We start from the raw sequence: 23751 nt of genomic DNA, 5'->3' as shown, positions 1-23751 counted from the left end.
AGAGGTTTTCAATTTGGGTTATCTCTAGTTGTCACCTGGCTAAACAGAATACCTAAAGGCATTGCCAATTCCTGAAGTCTGTGATGGGAGTCTCTTCACTAACTTGGGCAGGGCTATCTCCTTTTATGATCTCAAGAGGTTTTAGACTATGATCTGAAAGTTAAAGGATCCCAAAAACCTCATTGGAACCATAAGTTCTCCAGAAACCTGCCTGGCTTGTCTGTGTTTCCCCAGCACTGCCCCATCCTCCCCTCTTTGCACCTTGCTGGTGCAATTTAAAAGCAGTGAGCAGATGTTGCCTTGATTACAATTCCCCATTCTTTCCATTGCCCCAAAGAGAAAAGGTCAACACAAACAAGTACTTCAAAGGAAATAAATGTCTTTTAGACTTCCAAATGACACATTTACACTGCAGAATAATGCAGTGTGTACACCTCACCTTCTGTGGGCAGGCTGGTTGGCAGGTGGGAAGTGCTGGATCCTCTGGTGGTGGTTAATACTCTGAACTTTGTGGTGGTTGGCAGAAAGGTGGTGGTGGAGTGTGGAGGTGTTTCAGTTGTGTCTGCATTCTCACAAATCTTGTATTTTGACTGGTGGGAAACAACAAAAATAAAAGAACAGAAAATTAATCCTCAGCAGAGATGGCACTGAATGATGGCAACAATGGGACAGCAATGTGCCCTTGTGGCCAAGACAGCCAATGGCATCCTAGGGTGCAGCAAGAAAAGTGTGGCCAGTGGGGATAGGGAGGTTCTGTTCCCCCTCTGCTCTGCCCCACTGAGACCAACCTGCAATACTGTGTCCAGTTTGGGGCTCCCCAGTTCAAGAGGGACAGAGACCTGCTGGAGAGAATCCAACAGAGAGCCACAAGGATGCTCAGGGGACTTGAGCATCTCCCCTGTGAAGAGAGACTGAGAGCCCTGGGGGCTGTTTAGTCTGGAGAAGAGAAGGCTGAGAGGGGATCTGATCAATGTCTATCAATAGCTGAGAGGTGGGGGGCAAGTGGAAGGGACCAGGCTCTTTTCAGTGGTGCACAATAATAAGACAAGGAACAACAGGTACAAGCTGGAACATGTAAGATTTCACCTCAACATGAGGAGACAGAGCCCTGGAGCAGGCTGCCCAGAGAGGTTGTGGAGTCTCCTTCTCTGGACACATTCAAAACCTACATGGATGCATTCCTGTGCAAACTACCCTAAGTGATCCTGCTCTGGCAGGGGGCTTGGCTTGATCTCTGGAGGGCCCTACCCACCTCTAATATACTATGATACTGTGTCACTATAAAATTAAGCCTGAACAAGCTGTCAGGATAAAAAGAAGGAAAGTGGAAATCCTAAATCATGGAATTTTTCAAGTATTTTCTTTTTCTTTCTTTTCCCTTTTGCTCTATGCAGCATTCAGCAACAGAGATTTTTCCATTTAGCTGCAAAACTTACAACCCTCACTTGTTAATGACAAGACCTCAAAGTCATCCCTGAATGTCAAAGCTTCTCATTTACCCCTAATTAGCTTTGAACATCTGAGATTATCCTCCTGAATTCCACTCTCCTCAGGCGAGTGCTTGCTGCCACTGGCCCAGGTGTCATAACCCATGGTAATGAAGGTACAGGGGAATTAAATTGCAGCTCTTCATCACAGACTCACAGAATGTTAGGGGTTGGAAGGGACCTCAGAAGTTCATCCAGTCCAACCCCCCTGCCAGAGTAGGAGCACCTAGAGCAGATCACACAGGAGCACATCCAGGCAGGTCTTGAATATCTCCAGAGAGGGAGACTCCACAACCCCCTGGGCAGCCTGTTCCAGAACTCTGTCAGCCTCACAGCCTCAGCTTCCACCACTGCCCCTTGTGGCATTGGGCATCACCCAGCAGAGCCTGGCTCCAGCCTCTGGGCACTCCCCCTGCACATCTTTATCACCAGCAATGAGGTCACCCTCAGGCTCCTCCTCTCCAAGCTACAGAGCCCTCAGCTCCCTCAGCCTGGCCTCACAGGGAGATGTTCCACTGCCTGCAGCATCTTGGTGGCTCTGTGCTAGACTCTCTCAAGCAGTTCCCTGAGGTCCTTCTTGACCTGAGGGGCCCAGAACTGGACACAATACTCCAGATGTGGCCTCAGCAGGACAGAGTAGAGAGGGAAGAGAACCTCTCTTGACCTACTCACCACAGCCCTTCTGATACAGCCCAGAATGGTCTTTGCCTTCTTTGTAGTGAGTAATGTACAGTGAGGCAGTTAATTGGGCTTTACATGAGGTTATTACAGAAGAATATGCAGAGAAGTGTAAATTGTGGGCATGTGTTAAGTCTATAGAATATATAGACCATACTGTAGAGCAATGCACTCATTGCCTGCCCTTTGAGTGTCATAATATTAAAACCTCAGGCATTGTATGTGTGTTTTACACACATGACAGATTATATATGCCTATATAACAACCACTATATAAAACATAAACACATGACAGGTTATAGATGCCTATATAACAATCACTATATAAAACATAAACATTACAAAACTTAACAGGTGAAATACAAGAGCAATATAAATAACTAGCAGACAATAAATTATATTAACCACCACAGAATAATTTAACCTCTGTTCTCATGGACACAAACATCCCAATACAAATCTGAGGTGTTTTTTTTTTTTCTTTTTTTTTCCCCATTTTCTTTTAAATTTTCTTTAATTTCTGGCCACTTTTAAAATTCTCCAGGTGTAATGAGCATTTTCTTTTATGGATCACACAGTACTGCAGGAAAACACATCCAATTAACTAGCAGCAAAGCTGGGAATTGCCTGTAGCTCCTGCTGTCCCCATTCATTTTAATGAGAAGTGGAATCCCATGAAGCCTGTTCAGTGTATGGAGATCTGGCTGGCAAAACCCAGTGGGCTTTGTCCTTCTTTTAATGTAAGTAGGTATTTTATTGTCCTTTTGTTTCACCAGAAACAAATATTAGATTAAAAAAAAAGGTTGTCACTACTTGCAGGATAATGATACTTTAAATTTCTTCATGTTTTAGCTTCACAAAATCACAGAATGTTGATGTTGGAAGGGACCTCCAGAGATCACCCAGTCCAATCCCCCTTGCCAAAGCAGGATCATCCAGGGTAGTCTGCACAGGAATGCATCCAGGTGGGTTGTGAATGTGTCCAGAGAAAGAGACTCCACAACATCTTGCCTCACCAACCCGATCTCCTTCTATGATCAGGTGACCCGCCTGGTGGACGTGGGAAAGGCTGTGGATGTAGTCTACCTGGACTTCAGCAAGGCCTTTGACACTGTCCCCCACAGCAAACTCCTGGCCAAGCTGTCAGCCTGTGGCTTGGACAGCAGCACTGTGCTGGGTTAGGAACTGGCTGGAGGGCAGAGCCCAGAGAGTGGTGGTGAATGGTGCCACATCCAGCTGGCAGCCTGTCACTAGTGGTGTGCCCCAGGGATCAGTGCTGGGCCCCATCCTGTTCAATCTCTTTATTGATGATCTGGATGAGGGGATTGAGTCCATCATCAGTAAATTTGCAGATGACACCAAGCTGGGAGCAGGTGTTGATCTGTTAGAAGGTAGAAGGGCTCTGCAGAGGGACCTTGCCAGGCTGGACAGATGGGCAGAGTCCAACAGGATGGCATTCAACAAGTCCAAGTGCCAGGTGCTGCACTTTGGCCACAACAACCCCATGCAGAGCTACAGGCTGGGGTCAGAGTGGCTGGAGAGCAGCCAGGTGGAAAGGGACCTGGGGGTACTGGGTGACAGCAGCTGAACAGGAGCCAGCAGTGTGCCCAGGTGGCCAAGAGAGCCAATGGCATCCTGGCCTGCATCAGGCATAGTGTGGCCAGCAGGAGCAGGGAGGTCATTGTACCCCTGTACACAGCACTGGTTAGGCCACACCTTGAGTACTGTGTCCAGTTCTGGGCCCCTCAGTTTAGGAAAGATGTTGAATTGCTGGAGCATGTCCAGAGAAGGGCAACGAGGCTGGGGAGAGGCCTTGAGCACAAGCCCTGTGAGGAGAGGCTGAGGGAGCTGGGGGTGTTTAGCCTGGAGAAGAGGAGGCTCAGGGGTGACCTCATTGCTGTCTACAACTACCTGAAGGGAGGTTGTAGCCAGGAGGGGGTTGGTCTCTTCTCCCAGGCAACCAGCAGCAGAACAAGAGGACACAGTCTCAAGCTGTGCTGGGGAGGTTTAGGCTGGAGGTGAGGAGAAAGTTCTTCACAGAGAGAGTGGTTGGCCATTGGAATGGGCTGCCCAGGTTGGTGGTGGAGTCACCATCCCTGGAGGTGTTCAAGAGGGGATTGGACGTGGCACTTGGTGCCATGGTTTAGATAGTCATGAGGTGTAGGGTGACAGGTTGGACTCGATGATCCTTGAGGTCTCTTCCAACCTTCTTGATTCTTGATCTTGATCTTGATCTCCGGGCAGCCTGCTCCAGTGCTCTGTCACCTTCACACTAAAGAAGTTTCTCCTCATGTTGAGGTGAAATCTTCTATGTTCAAGTTTGTATCCATTGTTCCTTGTCTTATTACTGTGCACCACTGAGAAGAGCTTGCCCCCCCCCACCTGACCCCCACCCTTCAGATATTACAGACATTGATCAGATCTCCTCTCAGCCTTCTCTTCTCCAGACGAAACAGCCCCAGGGCTCTCAGCCTCTCTTCACAGGGGAGATGCTCAAGTCCCCTGATCATCCTGGTGGCTCTCTTCAAACCCAGTTATTTTCATTGCTACAATCTAATTAAAATCTAGTTCAAAAAGTGTATTACAAGGAAGAACACATTACTATGAGAATCCTCTGGAAGGAATGCTTCTAAAATCAACCTCTGTGTGCTAATCACAGATCCTTCACTCCTACCTGAAAGGAGGTTGGAGCGAGGCTGGTGTTGGTCTCTTCTCCCAAGTAACTGGTGATAGATGAGAGGAAATGTGCTGAAGTTGTGGCAGGGGGGGTTAGGTTTGACATTAGGAAAAATTTCTTGAAAATATTGGATATTAGGAAAAATTTCTTGAAAGAGTGGTGAGGCACTGGAACAGGCTGCCCAGGCGAGTGGTGGAGTCACCATCCCTGGAGGTGTTCAAGAAACCTGTGGCCATGGCACTCTGGGGTTATGGTCTGACTGTGGGGAGGTCAGACTAGATGACCTTTGGAGGTCCCTGGACCACTCTATGATCCTATTCTACGATTTTTTTAATTTAAAGCATTATCTCAGAGATTCCTTTCATATTTTTTTTTACTTTGTGTCCATTTTTATCCCTCAACTGGGGAGTGAAATCGCTCAGCCTATTTATTATGCCTTACAGCATTTCCACTGAGTGATAAAGGTAAATACAGCATGTCTTTGGCCTTGAAAGCATGCTTCATAATCCAAAGAATTTAATCACAACAGCATCATAAGTGTAGAAATGGCCTCTGATGGGCTAAGGCTGTAAACTAATCACATACCTCTTCAGGGCAGCCACTGTCTACCCAGTCTTGCCGGTGTCGGTCAAATCCACTGGAGCATCTTCATGAGATGGAATACAGGGAAGTTGTCCAGATGGAAAGAGAAAGAAAACAAGAGCAAGAGAGGAAGGGAGAGAAAGAGGATGACAGAGAGAATAAGTAAATTATGTGATTTAGTTTAAAATCCATACGATTCATGTGGCATTACTCTTATTCAAGAGGCTGTCGCCTGCAATATGAACCCATCATTTAATCAATCATTTAATCAATCAATCAATCGATGAGTTTGCATTTCAGTTTTCCTGGTTATTGATAGTTTCTAGATAGGAATGTGTCCCTTCTACTGAATAATTAAGAGTGCACTGAATCACAGGATTTTGAAGTTTTATGTCACCCATATGGATGGAAATTACTTTAATTATTTCTGCCCAGGCTTCTTAGCCAGGAAAATGTAATCCCACAAAGGACACAGTGAACTAGACATTGCTTTTATCAGACAAGGTGATCTGAGACATCAAGATACACCTACTGATGTGATCAGTGCTCCCAGATTTAGACAGCAGCTTGTCTGAATAGCCTTCATGACAACAAGAGAATACCACGCAGCTGCTTCTGCCTCCTCCCCTGCTGCAGAAAACTGCAGTCCCAGGCATATTTCTTAGCTTTAAAAACCTGCTTGCAATTGTCCTTTCTCATTTGCAATAGGTAGCAAAGACATCTTAAAGCAGCCTGTCACAGTTGAAGATAATGATTCTCCTGGCAATCCCAATCTCACCAGTCTTATCAGTGTTCAGACAGCAATTTAGGGTTTCCTAGACCACAAGCAGCATTACAAACAGAAAGCAGTATTAAAATGGCCAGCAAATAACTCACCCATGGTGTCTGACTGGAAAGGGATTCTTTCCAGTCAGGGTTTTTGGTTTGCTTCTGACTTGTTTAATTTTGCTTTGCTTTGCTTTGTTTTGTTTCATTTTGGTCTGGTTTGGTTTGGTTGGTTTGTTTCGGTTTCGTCTGGTTTGGTTTGGTTGGTTTTGGTCTGGTCTGGTTGTTTTCTTTTGTTTTGGTCTGGTCTGGTCTGGTTTGGTTGCTTTGTTTTGTTTTGGTTTGGTTGGTTTGTTTTGCTTTGTTTTGTTTCACTTTGGTCTCATTTGGTTTAGTTGGTTTGTTTTGGTTTGGTCTGGTTTGTTTTGGTTGGTTTGGTTTGTTTTGGTCTGGTCTGGTTGTTTTGTTTTAGTCTGGTCTGGTTTGGTTTGGTTGGTTTGTTTCATTTTGGTCTGGTTTGGTTTGGTTGGTTTTGGTCTGGTTTATTTTGGTTGGTTTGGTTTGTTTTGGTCTGGTCTGGTTTGGTTGTTTTGTTTTGGTGTGGTCTGGTTTGCTTTGGTTGCTTTGTTTTGGTTTGGTTTTGTTTCATTTTGGTCTCATTTGGTTTAGTTGGTTTGTTTTGGTTTGGTCTGGTTTGTTTTGGCTGGTTTGGTTTGTTTTGGTCTGGTCTGGTTTGGTTGTTTTGTTTTAGTCTGGTCTGGTTTGGTTTGGTTGGTTGGTTTTGCTTTGTGGTTTTTTTTTGTTGTTTGTTTTGTTTTTTGTTTTGTTTTTGTTTTTTGCTTTGCTTTGGTTTTGTGGTTTGGTTTCTGCATTAATTTCCTGTAGTGTTTTGTTATGAGAGAGGATGATGTCATCTGGCACTCATGGTCAGAACTTACCTGACTGCACAGCAGATACCCTTCTCATGGTCTTTAGTTAAGACTGGCCAAGCAAACAAGGTCACTGTTATGATTAGCTCTAGTTATGGAGTTGTTTGGTGCTCTCCATGAACTGACAGACACCAAGACAGGCCAAGTGCTACCCTACTTTAACCAAGGTGCATTTGGAGCCATGGAATCATTTTTATAATAGAAGAGAATGTCACAAGAGAATGCAAACAACATTAACAACACATTTGGGATAACAAACTTCTCCATATCATTATTCAGAGCAAAGATTAATGAATACAAACTCCTCCTGGGTGCACTCATTTAGAGCTCTAAGACTCTTCTGGGGAGCATTAAGAGGAGTGTGTCCAGCAGATCCAGGGATGTTCTCCTCCCCCTCTACTCTGCCCTGCTGAGACCTCACCTGGAATATTGCATCCAGTTTTGGGCTCCCCAGTTCAAGAAGGACAGGGATCTGCTGGAGAGAGTCCAAGGGAGGGCTCCAAGGATGCTGAAGGGAGTGGAGCACTGCCTGGGGAGGAGAGGCTGAGAGCTCTGGGGCTGTTTAGTGTGGAGAGAAGACTGAGAAAGGATTTAATAAATGTCTATAAATATCTGAGGGCTGGGGGTCAAGAGGGAGGGGACAGGTTCTGCTCAGTTGTGCCCTGGTATACGACAAGGGGCAATGGATACAAACTGCAGCACAGGAGGTTCCATCTCAACATGAGGAGGAACTTCTTCACTGTGAGGGTCACAGAGCACTGGAACAGGCTGCCCAGAGAGGTTGTGGAGTCTCCTTCTCTGGAGCCTTTCCAGCCCTGTCTGGATGTGTTCCTGTGTGACCTGTGCTGGATTCTATGGTCCTGCTCTGGCAGGGGGGTTGGACTGGAAGATCTTCAGAGGTCCCTTCCAACTCCTAACATCCTGTGATCTGTGATCCACTACTGCAATATTGTGGCAAGTCACATTGCTCAGGTTCATTTCCCCTAAGGAATTAACAAACCTCCATAAACTGAATGCAAGGTCTTGGAATGACTCTTTCAAACATCTGAGACACTCTTTCAGCTGACCCTGCCTTAAAGAAAAATACATCAAAGCCTGGACAGTGTTTATTTAACATGTTCTATTGATGCAGTTGTGAGGCCAAACAATATTATCAGCCAGCAGCTTTATCAGGAGCTAGATAGGCTCCAAGCAAAGCCTGTGAATTTCCTTTGAGGCATGTGTCAATGGGATGTCAGCTGTAGCAGATACTATCATTGCTGCATTGTTGAGCCAGAATTCTGGGAGCTGTCATCTCAGGGCACCACCCTCTCTGCTGACTGCATTTTTAAGCCCTTCCTCTCACAGCATGGTGATAATTCCCTGTTGCCATTAAAACACTGGAGCAGATTTTATTAGCTGTGCCACTGATGCCATCTGTCAACATGACCACTTTCTAACAGCTTCATCTGCAAATAATGGCCAAAATCAGCTCCTAGCACAGCAATAACAAAGATGTTCTAGTAAATGAGAAGAGGGACAGTCAGGAAATGTAAGGCATTCCAGGATTGGTGTGGAACTCGGGAGCAGTGATTCAGGGAGCAAAAGGAGAATGAAAATCTCTGCCTGTATAGCAGTGATGGTTTGGTACAAGTAATGCAGCTGAGTATGGCTAACAAGAAAGAGGTCAGAACCCTTCCAGTGAACTGTGTGTACACAGAAAGGAGATGGAGAGGTCATCAGATCTATCAGATGCTATTTACCTCTATATGGAATAGGCTTCCTGGGGAGGTAGCTGAATCCCCATGCCTGGAGGTGTTTCAAAGAGGCAGAAATGTGGTGCTGAGGGACATGGCTTAGCCCCAGATTTGCTAGAGAATGGTTGGACTGAGTGATCTTAAAGGTCTTTTCCAACTGAAGTAATTCTGGGATGCTGTGATGGCCTCCTTTCTGCTCACTTAGCAGCACCAAGCTAGAGAATAAACCTCTCCTCATCCTACCATTAACAGATTTGATATCTACCCAGGTTGAACAGTAGAAGAAACTTCTTCACAGAAGGGGTTCTCAAACACTGGAAAAGGGTCCCCAGGACTTGATTGAATGCCCATCCCTGGAGGTGTTTCAAAGAAGCAGAGATGTGGTGCTGAGGGGCATGGTTTAGCCCCAGCCTTGGCAGAGTTAGAGAATGGTTGGACTCACTGATCTTAGAGGCCTTTTCCAACTGAAATGATTCTATAACTAGGCAGAGAGTCCTTCAATGCCAAGAAGTGCCCATTCAGTGCATGAGCTGAAATGCTTTGATGCTTCTCTTCTAAGAGAGTACAACGAGGATTAATAATAAGAATAGGAAGAAATCAGACACCCTGTGTACAGCAAATCCATCAAGGTTCAACCTGTGAAACTAAAGAGATAATGGAAAATTATCAGGAAGGAAAGGGACAAAGCCTGGCTCCATCCTCCTGACCTTGCCCTTTGGATATTGATCAGCATTGATGAGATCCTCCCTCAGTCTGCTCTTCTCCAGCCTAATGGTTTCTATCCACACTATCATATATCTGAATCCAAGCACAAGATGTGTTGTATATATATACCCTGTGCTTCAACACACTGCTTAACTAAACTGTACTTCAATTTAATCACTTAGAAGAGGATTTGTTCCCACTCTAATAAGGCCAGAACAGCTGATTTGCTTCATACAAGGATTTAAAACACACAGCACTACAATACATGTAAACACAGCTTCATTTGCTTCCAACTGGGCTGGGCTGGGCTGGCAATTTAACACTGGGGGGAATTTTTCAACCCACCACACACTCCTGCAGTATCATGTAAAGAGAAGTGAAGAGATGCTTCAAAACCCCCTGTAACTTTACAGTAAAAGGGATTGAACATGAGTAAGACTCCATATTTGTGACTCTGACACAACATGTCAACAGGCAGCAGGAAATGAGGACTCCCACAAGCAATGCTTGCTGTTGGAAGAGCCTGAGAATAAATGCAGGCTGGAAGAAATAAGCTTTGTTTTTGATTCAGCTAGAAAGAAAGGAATAAAACCCAGTTAAAGTGAGAGTTCTGATTAAAGAAGAATAGGAGGATATTTTCTGTGCTCTTAATATCAATTACAACAACAAAGGAAGCATGCTGAAAAGCAGATAAAGGATGAAAAAGGATGCTCTGAATAACTAGAAGGAAAAAGCAAATGTAAGAGGAGGGTCCTAGGGACGAACTGATGAGATTATGGTATCAGAATTTCCAACAGAATCAGCAGAAACTAACCAGAGCCAAGCATGTTCCCTGGGAAGGAGCCACACCAAAATCACTCTCTGATAGCAGATGACTTTCCCCACTGCCTTTGACTGTGCATTTCTGCCTGCACCAAGTGGATGTAAAGAGCTGACAGCAGCAGAGGTTAGCAGAGAATTGCTCTCTGGTGGCACTGCTGCCTCTTTTGCACGCAGGAAATTGCTCAGGGTTCAAGGCAAAGAGCTCTGAAGCACTACTGGGGGCACTCCACACTCTTGTTTATGATCCTGACTAGCACAATTAAACCCTTTCCTCACCTCTACATGACTGTCTGAGCTGCTTTCTGCCACTGAGGATTCCAAATGATCTCTCTGGTTTTAGGGTGGATGCTCTTACAATTAATCTTTTTTTTTTTTTCCCAAAACATTTCATTTCCTTCTGGCTAAATAAATAAAAGTGAGTGGGCAGCTGTAGTTTGGAAATGGCTTTGTAATGCTTTAGCCTGCCAACCCCTGTTAGCCTCACACACCCACTGCTCTGCTTCTTGTTTTTAAAATGAAACATAGGAAGGTCACTTTTGGAGAAAATATTTCCTTTTCCAATTCCCACAGAAAGAAAGAAGAGCATAAGAGAGGTGAAAGAATTCAGTGGAGGCAATGCAGAATTCTGTCCCATGCCAAACCTGCCTGGATGTGTTGCTGTGGTCCTGCTCTGGCAAGGGGGTTGGACTGGATGACCTTTTGAGGTCCCCTCTAACATTCTGTGATTTTGTGACCTATAGTTAAGTACAGCTGAGCATATACTAATTCACAGCTCCTGTGCTGACCACACTACTCCCAGAAATATCACAGAATGGATTAGGTTGGAAGGGACCTCAGAGATCATCTACTTCAACCTCGCTGCCATGGGCAGGGGCACCTCTCAATTGGAATCAGCTGCTCAAGGCCTCATTCAACCTGGCCTTGAACACCTCCAGGGAGGGGGCAACAACTTCCCTGGGCAACCTATTCCAGAGTCTCACCACCCTTGTACTGAAGAACTTCCAGTCTAAACCTATTCTTCCTCAGCTTCAAACCATTCCCTCTTGTCCTGTCTCTAGACACCCTCATGAAAAGTCCCTCTGCAGCCTTCCTCTAGGACCCAGTCTTCCAGTAGCTGAAGGGGGCTACAAGAAGGCTGCAGAGAGACTGTTTGCAAAGGCCTGCAGGGACAGGACCAGGGGCAATGGCTTCAAACTAGAGCAGAGCAGATTGAGATTGGATGTGAGGAACAAGTTCTGCACCATGAGGGTGGTGGAACACTGGAACAGGTTGCCCAGGGAGGTGGTTGAGGCTCCATCCCTGGAGATCTTCAAGGTGAGGCTGGACAGGGCTCTGGGCAACCTGATCTAGTTGGGGATGTCCCTGCTGAGTGCAGAGGGGTTGGACTGGATGAGCTTTGGAGGTCCCTTCCAACCCAAAACATTCTATGATTCTTGATTCCCCATGCCTGGAGGTGTTTCAAAGAGGCAGAGATGTGGTGCTGAGGGCCATGGTTTAGCCCCAGACTTGGTAGAGTTCAAGAATGGTTGGACTGCATGATGTTAAAGGTCCATTCCATGATTCTATGATATCTTCAGTGATTTGAAGGTGAGGTTTGACCAGCTGCTGGCTCCCTTGCCAGAGAAGTTGCTGTGTCCTCTGGAGGTTAGAAACTCTGTTCATTAGCCACTCTGCAGGTTTCTGTGGTCTCCCAATTTGCAGCACAGCTTGGGCAAGACACAGATATCACATCAATGCAAGCAGCAGCCCTGCTCAGGCTCTTAGGAGCCCTTCATGCCCATTCTGTCTCATATAAGGCTGTTAAATATATCACATTCCAAAGGTGCTTTATTATAAACGCAGGAAGAAGTTAGCAAAGATGCAGAGCAGAGTTAAACACTGAAATCCCACTGAGAGGAGGGAAAGTAGACATCCATCTGTCCTTTATGCCTTTGAGAATATTGACTTTGGCTGATTGATTTGGCAGGAAGATCACAAACCCCATGTTTAATTTTCATGTTTAATTTCACAGGTGCACTAAGATAGTGATAAAGCACTAGATAAATCTGTAGGCAGCACAGCTCTTTGCTCTTCTCTGTAGAAACCTCTCTTGCAAGTTTTTACATCCTAGTAACTTCTGGTTCTTCAACTGGTTCATCACTCAGGCCTTGGTGACTCATTTATATTCATAGGTTCATAAAATTGTTTGGGTTGAGAGGGACCTTAAAAGATCATCTAATTCCAACTCCCCCACCATGGGCAGGGACACCTCCCACCAGCCCAGGTTGCCCAAGGTCTCACCCAGCCTGGCCTTGAACACTTCCAGGAAGGGACCATCCACAATCTCCCTGGGAAACCTGTTCCAGTGTCTCACCACCCTCACTGGAAAGAATTTCTTCCTAATTCCCAGTCTAATTCTGCCCTGTTCCAGCTCAAAGCCATTGCCCCTTGTCTATCACTGCAAGCTCTTTCAAAAGTTCTCCTTCCCAGCTCTCCTGTATCCCCCTTCAGGTATCAGAAGGCTGCCCTAAGGTCTCACCAGAGCCTTCCCTTCTCCAGGCTGAACAGCCCCAACTCTCTCAGCCTGTCCCCACAGGGGATGTTCTCCAGCCCTCTGATCATCTTCATGTCCTCCTCTGGACCCTCTCCAGCAGCTCCAGGTCCTTCCTGTGCTGGGGGCCCCAGAACTGGAGGCAGTGCTGCAGGTGGGGTGTGAGCAGAGCAGAGCAGAGGGGCAGAATCCCCTCCCTGTGCTGCTGCTCTCCCTGCTCTGGATGCAGCTCAGCACACAGCTGCCTGCTGGCTGCCAGGGACCACTGCTGGCTCCTGGGGAGTTTGTCACCAGCTGACACCCCCAAGCCCTTCTCCTCCAGACTGCTCTCAAGCACTATCTCACCTTTTATGATTAGGAATTCAATTAGGATTACAGAACTGCGTTCATATCATTTATGGTTGGCATAGAAGTTGGAGTTCTAGATATCCCCTGCTGGGGAAAGGCTGCAAGAGCTGGGGCTGTTCAGCCTGGAGAAGAGAAGACTCCAGGAGACTGGAGTTTCTGCACAGTGTCAGAATTTCTTTTTCTTTCCTTTTCCAGTTTCATTGAGACAAAATGCAGACAGATGTGCTCAGTAGCCAGTTCAGCAGTCAGAGCAGTCACTTGTACAGCTCTAGTTCATCTTCCCATGGCAAATATTTTTTGACATAGAATTATCTGCAAATGAAATAGAGCCCTGGGAAGCTTTCTGGGCATTGGAAAATTATTGTCTGCACCATTAAATAGTTCCCTGATGTGATTTCAGTCCATGTCTAGGAGCACTGTCCAGAACAGTTACCAGGCATGGTGCTTGGGTTGGACTGTTCCAGGGATTATTCCATGCTGGCAGTTTCTGTGCAACCTCCTTCTTTTCAAGGCTGAGAGAGTTTGCTTGTTCAGCCATAGGTTACTCTGTGCCAGCAGTCCTCAGTGCCAAGAAATATTTCTGGGCATGTTTATTTTGCTAATATAGAAATGACTACAATTATTACAATAGTCTTTACTGCTTTCCAGAAGTGTTAACATCAATGGTTAGCATTTCACAGAATCATCAAGGCTGGACCTCAAGGATCATCCACTTCTAACCCCCCTGCCATGGGCAGGGACACCTCACACTCCAGCAGGTTTCTCAGAGCCACATCCAGCCTGGCTTGCAAAAACCACCAGGGATGAGGCTTCCACCACCTCCCTGGGCAACCTGTGCCAGTCTCTCACCACCCTCATGGGGAAGAACTTCTTCCTAACATCCAATCTGAATCTCCCCACTTCTACTTTTGCTCCATTCCCCCCAGTCCTATCACTCCCTGACACCCTACAAAGTCCCTCTCCAGCTTTCTTGTAGCCCCCTTCAAATCCTGGAAGATATTTCTGGTTGTGCTCCTCAATATAACCTGAGCCTCACTGCAATCAGACTTGCCTGACAGCCTCCTACATCCATTTAAGAAAAGTCTCTTTTCCTTAGAATAATGTTCTACATCTTACATACTGCTGTACACACTATCATGTCATGCTGCCAGGGGTTTTTATAGAGACAAATCTGAAATCCAAACATCTCTTCCTAAAATCTGAGATTAAGAACTGCTAAGGCAAACTGGTCAAGCTCTCATCATTGCTCTATTTATTCTTTCTATGTTTTATCATCCTTCACAGTCACCTCAACTGTAGGAACTCTGACACATTTCCCTGGAGGGGATGTTCCCAATTTCAGGCAAATAAGCAAAGTTTCCTCAGTATTCTTCCTAAATATCAAGGCTATTTTTGTGCACCATTACATCTTTAGTTCCCCTTCCATTCAAATCTATTAACTCAACAAGGAGAAGTGCAGAGTCCTGCACCTGGGCAGGAAGAATAAACTGCAGCAGGACAGGTTGGGAGGGGATCTGCTGGAGAGCAGCTCTGTGGAGAAGGACCTGGGAGTGCTGGGGGACAACAAGTTCTGCATGGGACAGCAATGTGCCCTGGTGGCCAAGAAGGCCAATGGGATCCTGGGGAGCATTCAGAGGAGTGTGTCCAGTAGATCCTCCCCCTCTACTCTGCCCTGCTGAGACCTCACCTGGAATATTGCATCCAGTTCTGAGCTCCCCAGTTCAGGAGGGACAGGGATCTGCTGGAGAGAGTCCACGGGAGGGCTCCAAGGATGCTGAAGGGACTGGAGCACTGCCTGGGGAGGAGAGGCTGAGAGCCCTGGGGGTGTGCAGTCTGGAGAGGAGAAAACTGAGAGGGGATCTGATCAATGTCTATCAATAGCTGAGGACTGGGATTTAGGAAGGAAGGAACAGGGACAGCCTCTGCTCAGTTGCACCCTGGGATAGGACAAGGGGCAATGGATACAAACTACAGCACAGGAGGTTCCACCTCAACAGGAGGAAGAACTTTTTGACTGCAAGGTCACAGAGCACTGGAACAGGCTGCCCAGAGAGGTTGTGGAGTCTCCTTCTCTGGAGCCTTTGCAGCCCTGTCTGGATGTGTTCCTGTGTGACCTGTGCTGGATTCTCTGGTCCTGCTCTGGCAGGGGTGTTGGAATGGAAGATCTCCAGAAGTCCCTTCCAGCCCCTAGCATCCTGTGATCTGTGATCTTTTGAACTCTTCCACTCTCTGCACTACCCTACAGCATTCATAAACCACCTGCTTCCCACCAGACAGCACAACAAATATTCCTATGTGCAATTAATGAAGACCCCACTGAGCCCCAACTCATCTGTAAATCTGTTTTGCAAGGTTGTTCTTGCTGCATGTTGACTTCAGAATTTGACTCACTGGTAGACAAAAAAATGCTGTGCAAGCAGAGTACTAATTTAGGAAACAAATAACTTTGTGAACTTCTAATTTCCTTTGAACAATACAAGGGAGAGGATGATTCATGCCCTTCCTTTCTTTTGCTCTCTTCCTAGAAAACCTTTACAGCAGGGGTGGGGTTTTTAACCGAAGTTCATCCATACTTTCCCCAAATAGAGCAGTGTGAATGTGCAGTGTCCATACTCAGTGTGTTCTCCTGGTGCATTGGCATAGCTTCATCAGCATCTAAACACTGACTTGTGTAGAGTCAGCTCAGCACATGATGCTTCCTTCTCCTGACACAGCTCCTGCTTCCCCCAACTTCTTATTCTTTTTAAAGCTGTGAACGATCACAGGATCATAGCATCACAGGCTCACAGGATGTTAGGGGTTGGAAGGGACCTCTGAAGATCATCCATTACAACCCCCCTGTCAGAGCAGGAGCATAGAATCCAGCACAGGTCACACAGGAACACATCCAGATGGATTTTGAAAGTCTCCAGAGAAGAAGACTCCACAACCTCTCTGGGCAGCCTGCTCCAGTGCTGTGACCCTCACAGGGAAGAAGTTTCTCCTCATGTTGAGGTGGAACCTCCTGGGCTGTAGTTTCTATCCAGTGCTGCTTGTCCTATCCCAGGGCACAGCGAGTAGAACCTGTCCCCTCCCTCTTGAACCCCAGCCCTCAGATATTTATAAACATTCATTAAATCCCCTCTCAGTCTTCTCCTCTCCAGACTAAAACGCCTCAGAGCTCTCAGCCTCTCTGCAGGGGGCACATGCTCCAGTCCCTTCAGCATCCTGGAAGCTCTCTCGTGGGCTCTCTTCAGCAGATCCCTGTCCCTGAGGTCTAACAGGAGTTGTAACCTAGACCAACCAAAACATCTCTGCATTTCACTTGAGCTTAAGGAAGAACTTTGCTGTGACAGAGCACTGGAGCAGGCTGCCCAGACAGGCTGTGGAGTCTCCTTCCCTACAGTCATTTAAAACCCAGCTGGACATTGTGATCCCAGGCAACCTGCTCTGTGTGACCCTGCTATAGCCAGAAGGGATCTCCAGAGGTCCCTTCCAAGCCCTACCATGCTGGGGTTCTGTGATTCCCCTTCTAGCAGCTCAGGTGCTGATCCCCATTAGCACTGGAACAGGCATCTTACATATTGCAGTATTTGCAGGGGTGTTCCTGAGTGATGACAGAAACTTGAACAACCAGATTTCATCCTGTGTCTAGCCACCAGCAGCTTTCATCCTGTTCCAAGGACTCTGCCACTTGTGTATGTCACCAGTGGGGTTCTTATAAAGGACAAAAATCACACTCAAAGTGTAGGAACAAAAAAGGGAGCTTGGCCAATGTGTGAATTTTATTTGTGCCTTAGTGCATGCCACCCAAGCCTTGATGGTTTTCAATATTGTTGCCACTTGTACAGTGCATGGGTGCAGAATGGGTTGAGAGCAGCATCCAAGAAAGAAACTTGGGGGTGTTGGTTGCTGAGCAGCTCCCCAGGAGCCAGCAGTGCCCTCCTGCAACCCAGCAGGCAGCTGTGTGCTGGGCTGCAGCCAGAGGAGTGTGGGCAGCAGGGCAGGAGAGGGGATTCTGCCCCTTGGCTCTGCTCTGCTGAGACCTCACCTCCAATCCTGCCTCCAGTTCTGGTGTCCCCAGCAGAAGAAAGACACAGAGCTGTTGGAGCAGGTCCAGAGGAAAGACACAAAGATGATCTAAGGGCTGGAACAACTCTACTATGAGGATAGGCTGAGGGAGCTGGGGGTGTGCAGCCTGGAGAAGAGAAGACTCCAGGGAGAGTCTTCAGGTTCAGGATTTTATAGAAAATATTTCAACACAATGATTAGGATTTGAGAGTAATGAGGATTGTAGCAATCTTCTGCCCATTTTCTAGAAATAAGGTTTTGTAACTCAGCCTTAAAAATCTGCATCAATCATGAACATGACTCTTGCCCTCCTGCTGTTCTGAGTTATTCAGGCATACATATGTAGAAGTCTGTGACCAAACCTGCAGCTGAAAGAAAACTGTCTGCTTTCTGTTTGAAAACAGGATTCAAATTCAGCTGGGTAGATATCAAATCTGTTAATGGTAGGATGGGGAGAGGTTTATTCTCCAGCTTGGGGCGGCTGAGTGAGCAGAAAGGAGGCCATCACAGCATCCCAGAATCATTTCAGTTGGAAAAGACCTTTAAGATCACTCAGTCCAACCATTCTCTAGCAAATCTGGGGCTAAGCCATGTCCCTCAGCACCACATTTCTGCCTCTTTGAAACACCTCCAGGCATGGGGATTCAGCTACCTCCCCGTGGACCCTTTTCCAGTGTTTGAGAACCCCTTCTGTGAAGAAGTTTCTTCCAATATTCAACCTAAACCTCCCCTGGTGCAACTTGAGGCCATTTCCTCTTGGCCTATTGCTCATTTCTTCAGGGCAGGTGTTTGCCCTGAAGAAGTACTTGACACAGCTCTCAGGCAGTGTGTGTCTGTTTTAAGACACCAGCTTTAAGGTAAGGTAAGGATGATTCTACTCTGGTGGGTCCCCCACCACATCTAGTGAATTGAATGGTCTCTAACATGTAGTCCCCTGTACTCAGCAATGCTGATGTTGTGCCTTTGAGTACTGGGTTCAGTTTTGGGGCCCTAACTACAAGAAGGACATTGAGGTGCTGGAGTGGGTCCAAAGAAGGGCACAGAAGCTGCTGAAGGGTCTGGAGAACAGATCTTGTGAGCAGCAGCTGAGGGAACTGGGGTTGTCCAATCTGGAGAAGAGAAGGCTAAGGAGAGACCTCATTTGCTCTCTACAACTCCCTGAAAGGAGGTTGGAGCCAGGTTGGTCTCTTCTCCCTAGTAACAAGTGATGGGATAAGAGGAAATGGCCTCAGGTTGCACCATTAAGTATTTACATTATATTAACTCTATTAATCTTTCCTAACACATTAAAGCAAATCCTACTTCCATCCTATCCACCTACTTCCAGCCATGCCCACAACAAGAGGACACCCCATTGCTCTTGACAACTCCCTGAAAGGTTAGAGCCAGGTGGGGGTTGGTCTCTTCTCCCTAGCAACAAGTGATAGGATAAGAGGAAATGGCCTTCAAGTCGCCCCAGGGCAGCTTTAGGTTGGAGATTAGAAGAAACTTCTTCCCTGAAAGGGTTCTCAGGCACTGGCACAGGCTGCCCAGAGAGGTGGTTGAATGCCCATCCCTGGAGGTGTTTCAGAGAGGCAGAAATGTGGTGCAGGGGGCCATGGTTTAGCCCCAGCCTTGGCAGAGTTAGAGAATGGTTGGACTGGATGAGCTTAAAGGGCTTTTCAACCCAAATCATCCCATGATTCTATGGTTCCACATCCTAGGCCTCTGAGATCTACTGCACCTTCACTAGGGCTCTGCTCAGGGCCTGACCTTGTCTGGTTTATTTGCACTGAGCATGGGAACTGTTCCAGACAATCTGCGCTCCAGGCGGATTACAGAAATTCCACAATAATTCCGCAGAATCCAGCTACTAACAAATTCCACAGACTTACCCAAAAGTGCAGAGAGGCTATTTACCCATGCAGCAGTCTGAGTGAAAGCTTTGTTCATCTGACTGCAGGCTGGCTTTCAATAAAAGCATGTTTAAGAGCTCGGGATGGTTTCCATTCCAGCACACTGCCTTTCTGTGCACTGTTCTGTACATTCCACTGCGTTCACATCTTCACCATGAGGTCATTCTAAATCCACCTTTAGGCTCCCTCAACCTTCAGCTGTCTTCTAAACAAACTGACAGCCCACTTGAGAATATCTATGTCTATGGTCTGCTGAAGCTCCTTTCATCCAGCAGCACCATCCCTGGGCTCACTCTGCTTTCTGTGTCCTGAAGGGTCACACCCCCAGACATGCCCCAGCCCAGACAATGGCTAAGGGTCACACCCCCAGACACGCCCTAGCCCAGACAATGGCTAAGGGTCACACCCCCAGACATGCCCCAGCCCAGACATTGGCTAAGGGTCACACCCCCAGACATGCCCCAGCCCAGACAATGGCTAAGGGTCACACCCCCAGACACGCCCTAGCCCAGACAATGGCTAAGGGTCACACCCCCAGACATGCCCCAGCCCAGACAATGGCTAAGGGTCACACCCCCAGACATGCCCCAGCCCAGACAATGGCTAAGGGTCACACCCCCAGACACGCCCTAGCCCAGACAATGGCTAAGGGTCACACCCCCAGACACGCCCCAGCCCAGACAATGGCTAAGGGTCACACCCCCAGACACGCCCTAGCCCAGACAATGGCTAAGGGTCACACCCCCAGACACGCCCCAGCCCAGACAATGGCTAAGGGTCACACCCCCAGACACGCCCCAGCCCAGACAATGGCTAAGGGTCACACCCCCAGACACGCCCCAGCCCAGACAATGGCTAAGGGTCACACCCCCAGACACGCCCCAGCCCAGACAATGGCTAAGGGTCACACCCTGAGACACGCCCTAGCCCAGACAATGGCTAAGGGTCACACCCCCAGACACGCCCCAGCCCAGACAATGGCTAAGGGTCACACCCTGAGACACGCCCTAGCCCAGACAATGGCTAAGGGTCACACCCTGAGACACGCCCTAGCCCAGACAATGGCTAAGGGTCACACCCCCAGACACGCCCTAGCCCAGACAATGGCTAAGGGTCACACCCCCAGACACGCTCCAGCCCAGACAATGGCTAAGGGTCACACCCCCAGACATGCTCCAGCCCAGACAATGGCTAAGGGTCACACCCCCAGACACGCCCCAGCCCAGACAATGGCTAAGGGTCACACCCCCAGACACGCCCTAGCCCAGACAATGGCTAAGGGTCACACCCCCAGACATGCCCCAGCCCAGACAATGGCTAAGGGTCACACCCCCAGACATGCCCCAGCCCAGACAATGGCTAAGGGTCACAACCCCAGACATGCTCCAGCCCAGACAATGGCTAAGGGTCACACCCCCAGACATGCCCCAGCCCAGACAATGGCTAAGGGTCACACCCCCAGACACACCCTAGCCCAGACAATGGCTAAGGGTCACACCCCCAGACATGCCCCAGCCCAGACAATGGCTAAGGGTCACACCCCCAGACATGCCCCAGCCCAGACAATGGCTAAGGGTCACACCCCCAGACACGCTCCAGCCCAGACAATGGCTAAGGGTCACACCCCCAGACACGCCCCAGCCCAGACAATGGCTAAGGGTCACACCCCCAGACACGCCCTAGCCCAGACAATGGCTAAGGGTCACACCCCCAGACATGCCCCAGCCCAGACAATGGCTAAGGGTCACACCCCCAGACATGCCCCAGCCCAGACAATGGCTAAGGGTCACACCCCCAGACATGCCCTAGCCCAGACAATGGCTAAGGGTCACACCCTGAGACACGCCCTAGCCCAGACAATGGCTAAGGGTCACACCCTGAGACACGCCCTAGCCCAGACAATGGCTAAGGGTCACACCCCCAGACACGCCCTAGCCCAGACAATGGCTAAGGGTCACACCCCCAGACATGCTCCAGCCCAGACAATGGCTAAGGGTCACACCCCCAGACATGCTCCAGCCCAGACAATGGCTAAGGGTCACACCCCCAGACACGCCCCAGCCCAGACAATGGCTAAGGGTCACACCCCCAGACATGCCCCAGCCCAGACAATGGCTAAGGGTCACACCCCCAGACATGCCCCAGCCCAGACAATGGCTAAGGGTCACACCCCCAGACATGCCCTAGCCCAGACAATGGCTAAGGGTCACACCCCCAGACACGCCCTAGCCCAGACAATGGCTAAGGGTCACACCCCCAGACACACCCTAGCCCAGACAATGGCTAAGGGTCACACCCTGAGACACGCCCCAGCCCAGACAATGGCTAAGGGTCACACCCCCAGACACGCCCTAGCCCAGACAATGGCTAAGGGTCACACCCCCAGACATGCTCCAGCCCAGACAATGGCTAAGGGTCACACCCCCAGACACGCCCTAGCCCAGACAATGGCTAAGGGTCACACCCTGAGACACGCCCTAGCCCAGACAATGGCTAAGGGTCACACCCCCAGACATGCCCCAGCCCAGACAATGGCTAAGGGTCACACCCCCAGACACGCCCCAGCCCAGACAATGGCTAAGGGTCACACCCCCAGACACGCCCCAGCCCAGACAATGGCTAAGGGTCACACCCCCAGACACGCCCCAGCCCAGACAATGGCTAAGGGTCACACCCCCAGACACGCCCCAGCCCAGACAATGGCTAAGGGTCACACCCCCAGACATGCCCCAGCCCAGACAATGGCTAAGGGTCACACCCCCAGACACGCCCTAGCCCAGACAATGGCTAAGGGTCACACCCCCAGACATGCCCCAGCCCAGACAATGGCTAAGCACCTCTGACTGTGCTAACCTGGACACTTCCTGGGGCCCAGATGGTCAAGGCAAATGTCTAGCACCTGTGATTAACCTTGCAAGCACCCCTGAATGTGCAAACCTGGACACTTCCTGGGGTCCAGCTAAACATGTACCAGGTGTGATTATCTTTGTGACACAGCTGTGAACTGTCTGTGCCCTTGGCCACGTTTGCATATGCCCCATCCCATTTGTCCAGAGATCAGGGTCCTGTGTTACCAAAGGGCATTCCTTGTCTTGGGACAGTATTTAAACCATCCAAGAAGTCAGGCAACTTGCCTTGTGCTCACCCAGACAGCAATAAGAGCCAAGTGCTGCCTGAGTAGCAGCTGAAGAACCTGCCCTAGCAGCCCAACAACTTCACCCAGGCCTTGCACCTGGACCAAGGCAGAAAGGGGAAAAACTCCTAGAGAATTGAATCTCAGAAGAGGCTACAGCCCAGAGACTGGGCATGACAAGAGAGAGGCCCTGAGCCCTCTCTGAGCCAAGGGCAAGCTCCAGACTGTGGCTGGGCATGGTAAGAGAGAGGCTCTTAGCCCTCTCCGAGCCAAAGCCTGCTCGAATCATAGCCACAGCAACTGGGAACACACCAGAGAGAGGAGCAAGTGGTGAGTCCCTGGCCAGTCTGCCATGGAATCCCATTTGTGGGAAACCCACAGCCCCTGCATGTCCAATTAGAATTGCTGTATTGGAAAGGTTAGATCTGTGCTAAATCATTTAACTGTCTTCATATGAGGAAGGTAAAACCCACAATCGAATCACTGACCCTGTGAATGCTTATTCTGTAAATAAATTAGGGTGGTGTTTGAAGATACCACCACCCAAGATATTAACAATAAAAGATATAAAAATATACAGTTTTATTACACTGTGTTCATCAAGCACTCCTGCACCACTTCCTCTCCTTGCTGTACTCCCACCAGGCTCCCCACCCATACAAAATCCTCAATCATTGACTGCTAATTGCCTAACAGCTTCTTGCCATTCATGTGTTCAGATTAGCTTGGCAAATTAAAAGTGAGCAGCAGCTTGGGCAGGATTTGAAGATGCTGGGTGTGGAGCAATTTTCTGCTCAGTGAAGTACAGATCAAGTTATCCTCATCAGGAATGGGTTGAGGCTGGCAAATTCACACACTCATTCTTGATAAGATTCCTTGCTTGACAAAGTGTTGCCTCAACACAACTGTTACACCAGAACAAATATATGGTGCAATGGAATCAGAGCAAACTGTCACCAAACACTAGAACTGCTACTCAGATTTTGATGTTGATTACTCCATAATTGGCAAAGAACACTACAGAAATTAGAAAAATAATACCGGGTGCCTGGCAGTTTTATGAAGTTCAACAAGGCCAAGTGCAAGGTCCTGCACCTGGGTTGGGGTGATCCCAAGCACAAATCCAGGCTGGCTGAGGAGTGGCTTGAGAGCAGTCTCAAAGAGAGGGACCTGGGGGTGTCAGCTGGTGACAAACTCCCCAGGAGCCAGCAGTGGTCCCTGGCAGCCCAGCAGGCAGCTGTGTGCTGAGCTGCATCCAGAGCAGGGAGAGCAGCAGCACAGGGAGGGGATTCTGCCCCTCTGCTCTGCTCAGACCCCACCTGCAGCACTGCCTCCAGTTCTGGGGCCCCCAGCACAAGAGGGACCTGGAGCTGCTGGAGAGGGTCCAGAGGAGGCCACAAAGATGATCAGAGGG

General features: G+C 48.5%; 1 protein-coding gene across 1 annotated transcript in view; it reads right to left on the bottom strand.

Annotated features, from left to right (window-relative positions):
• Positions 1–23751, bottom strand: part of PLXDC2 (plexin domain containing 2) — a 316666-nt gene that overhangs the window by 30226 nt on the left and 262689 nt on the right. The window contains exons 10-11 of the mRNA XM_054390077.1: positions 5428–5488; positions 440–590 (exon numbers count right to left, since the gene is read on the bottom strand). Coding sequence (XP_054246052.1) covers positions 440–590; positions 5428–5488 — 212 coding nt within the window. The remainder of the gene's footprint in view (positions 1–439; positions 591–5427; positions 5489–23751) is intronic.

This window comes from Indicator indicator, chromosome 20 (assembly GCF_027791375.1).
Source record: "Indicator indicator isolate 239-I01 chromosome 20, UM_Iind_1.1, whole genome shotgun sequence".
NCBI classification, from domain to species: domain Eukaryota; kingdom Metazoa; phylum Chordata; class Aves; order Piciformes; family Indicatoridae; genus Indicator; species Indicator indicator.
Note: the sequence above shows the minus strand (reverse complement) of the source record. Positions and strands in the feature narration are given on the sequence as shown.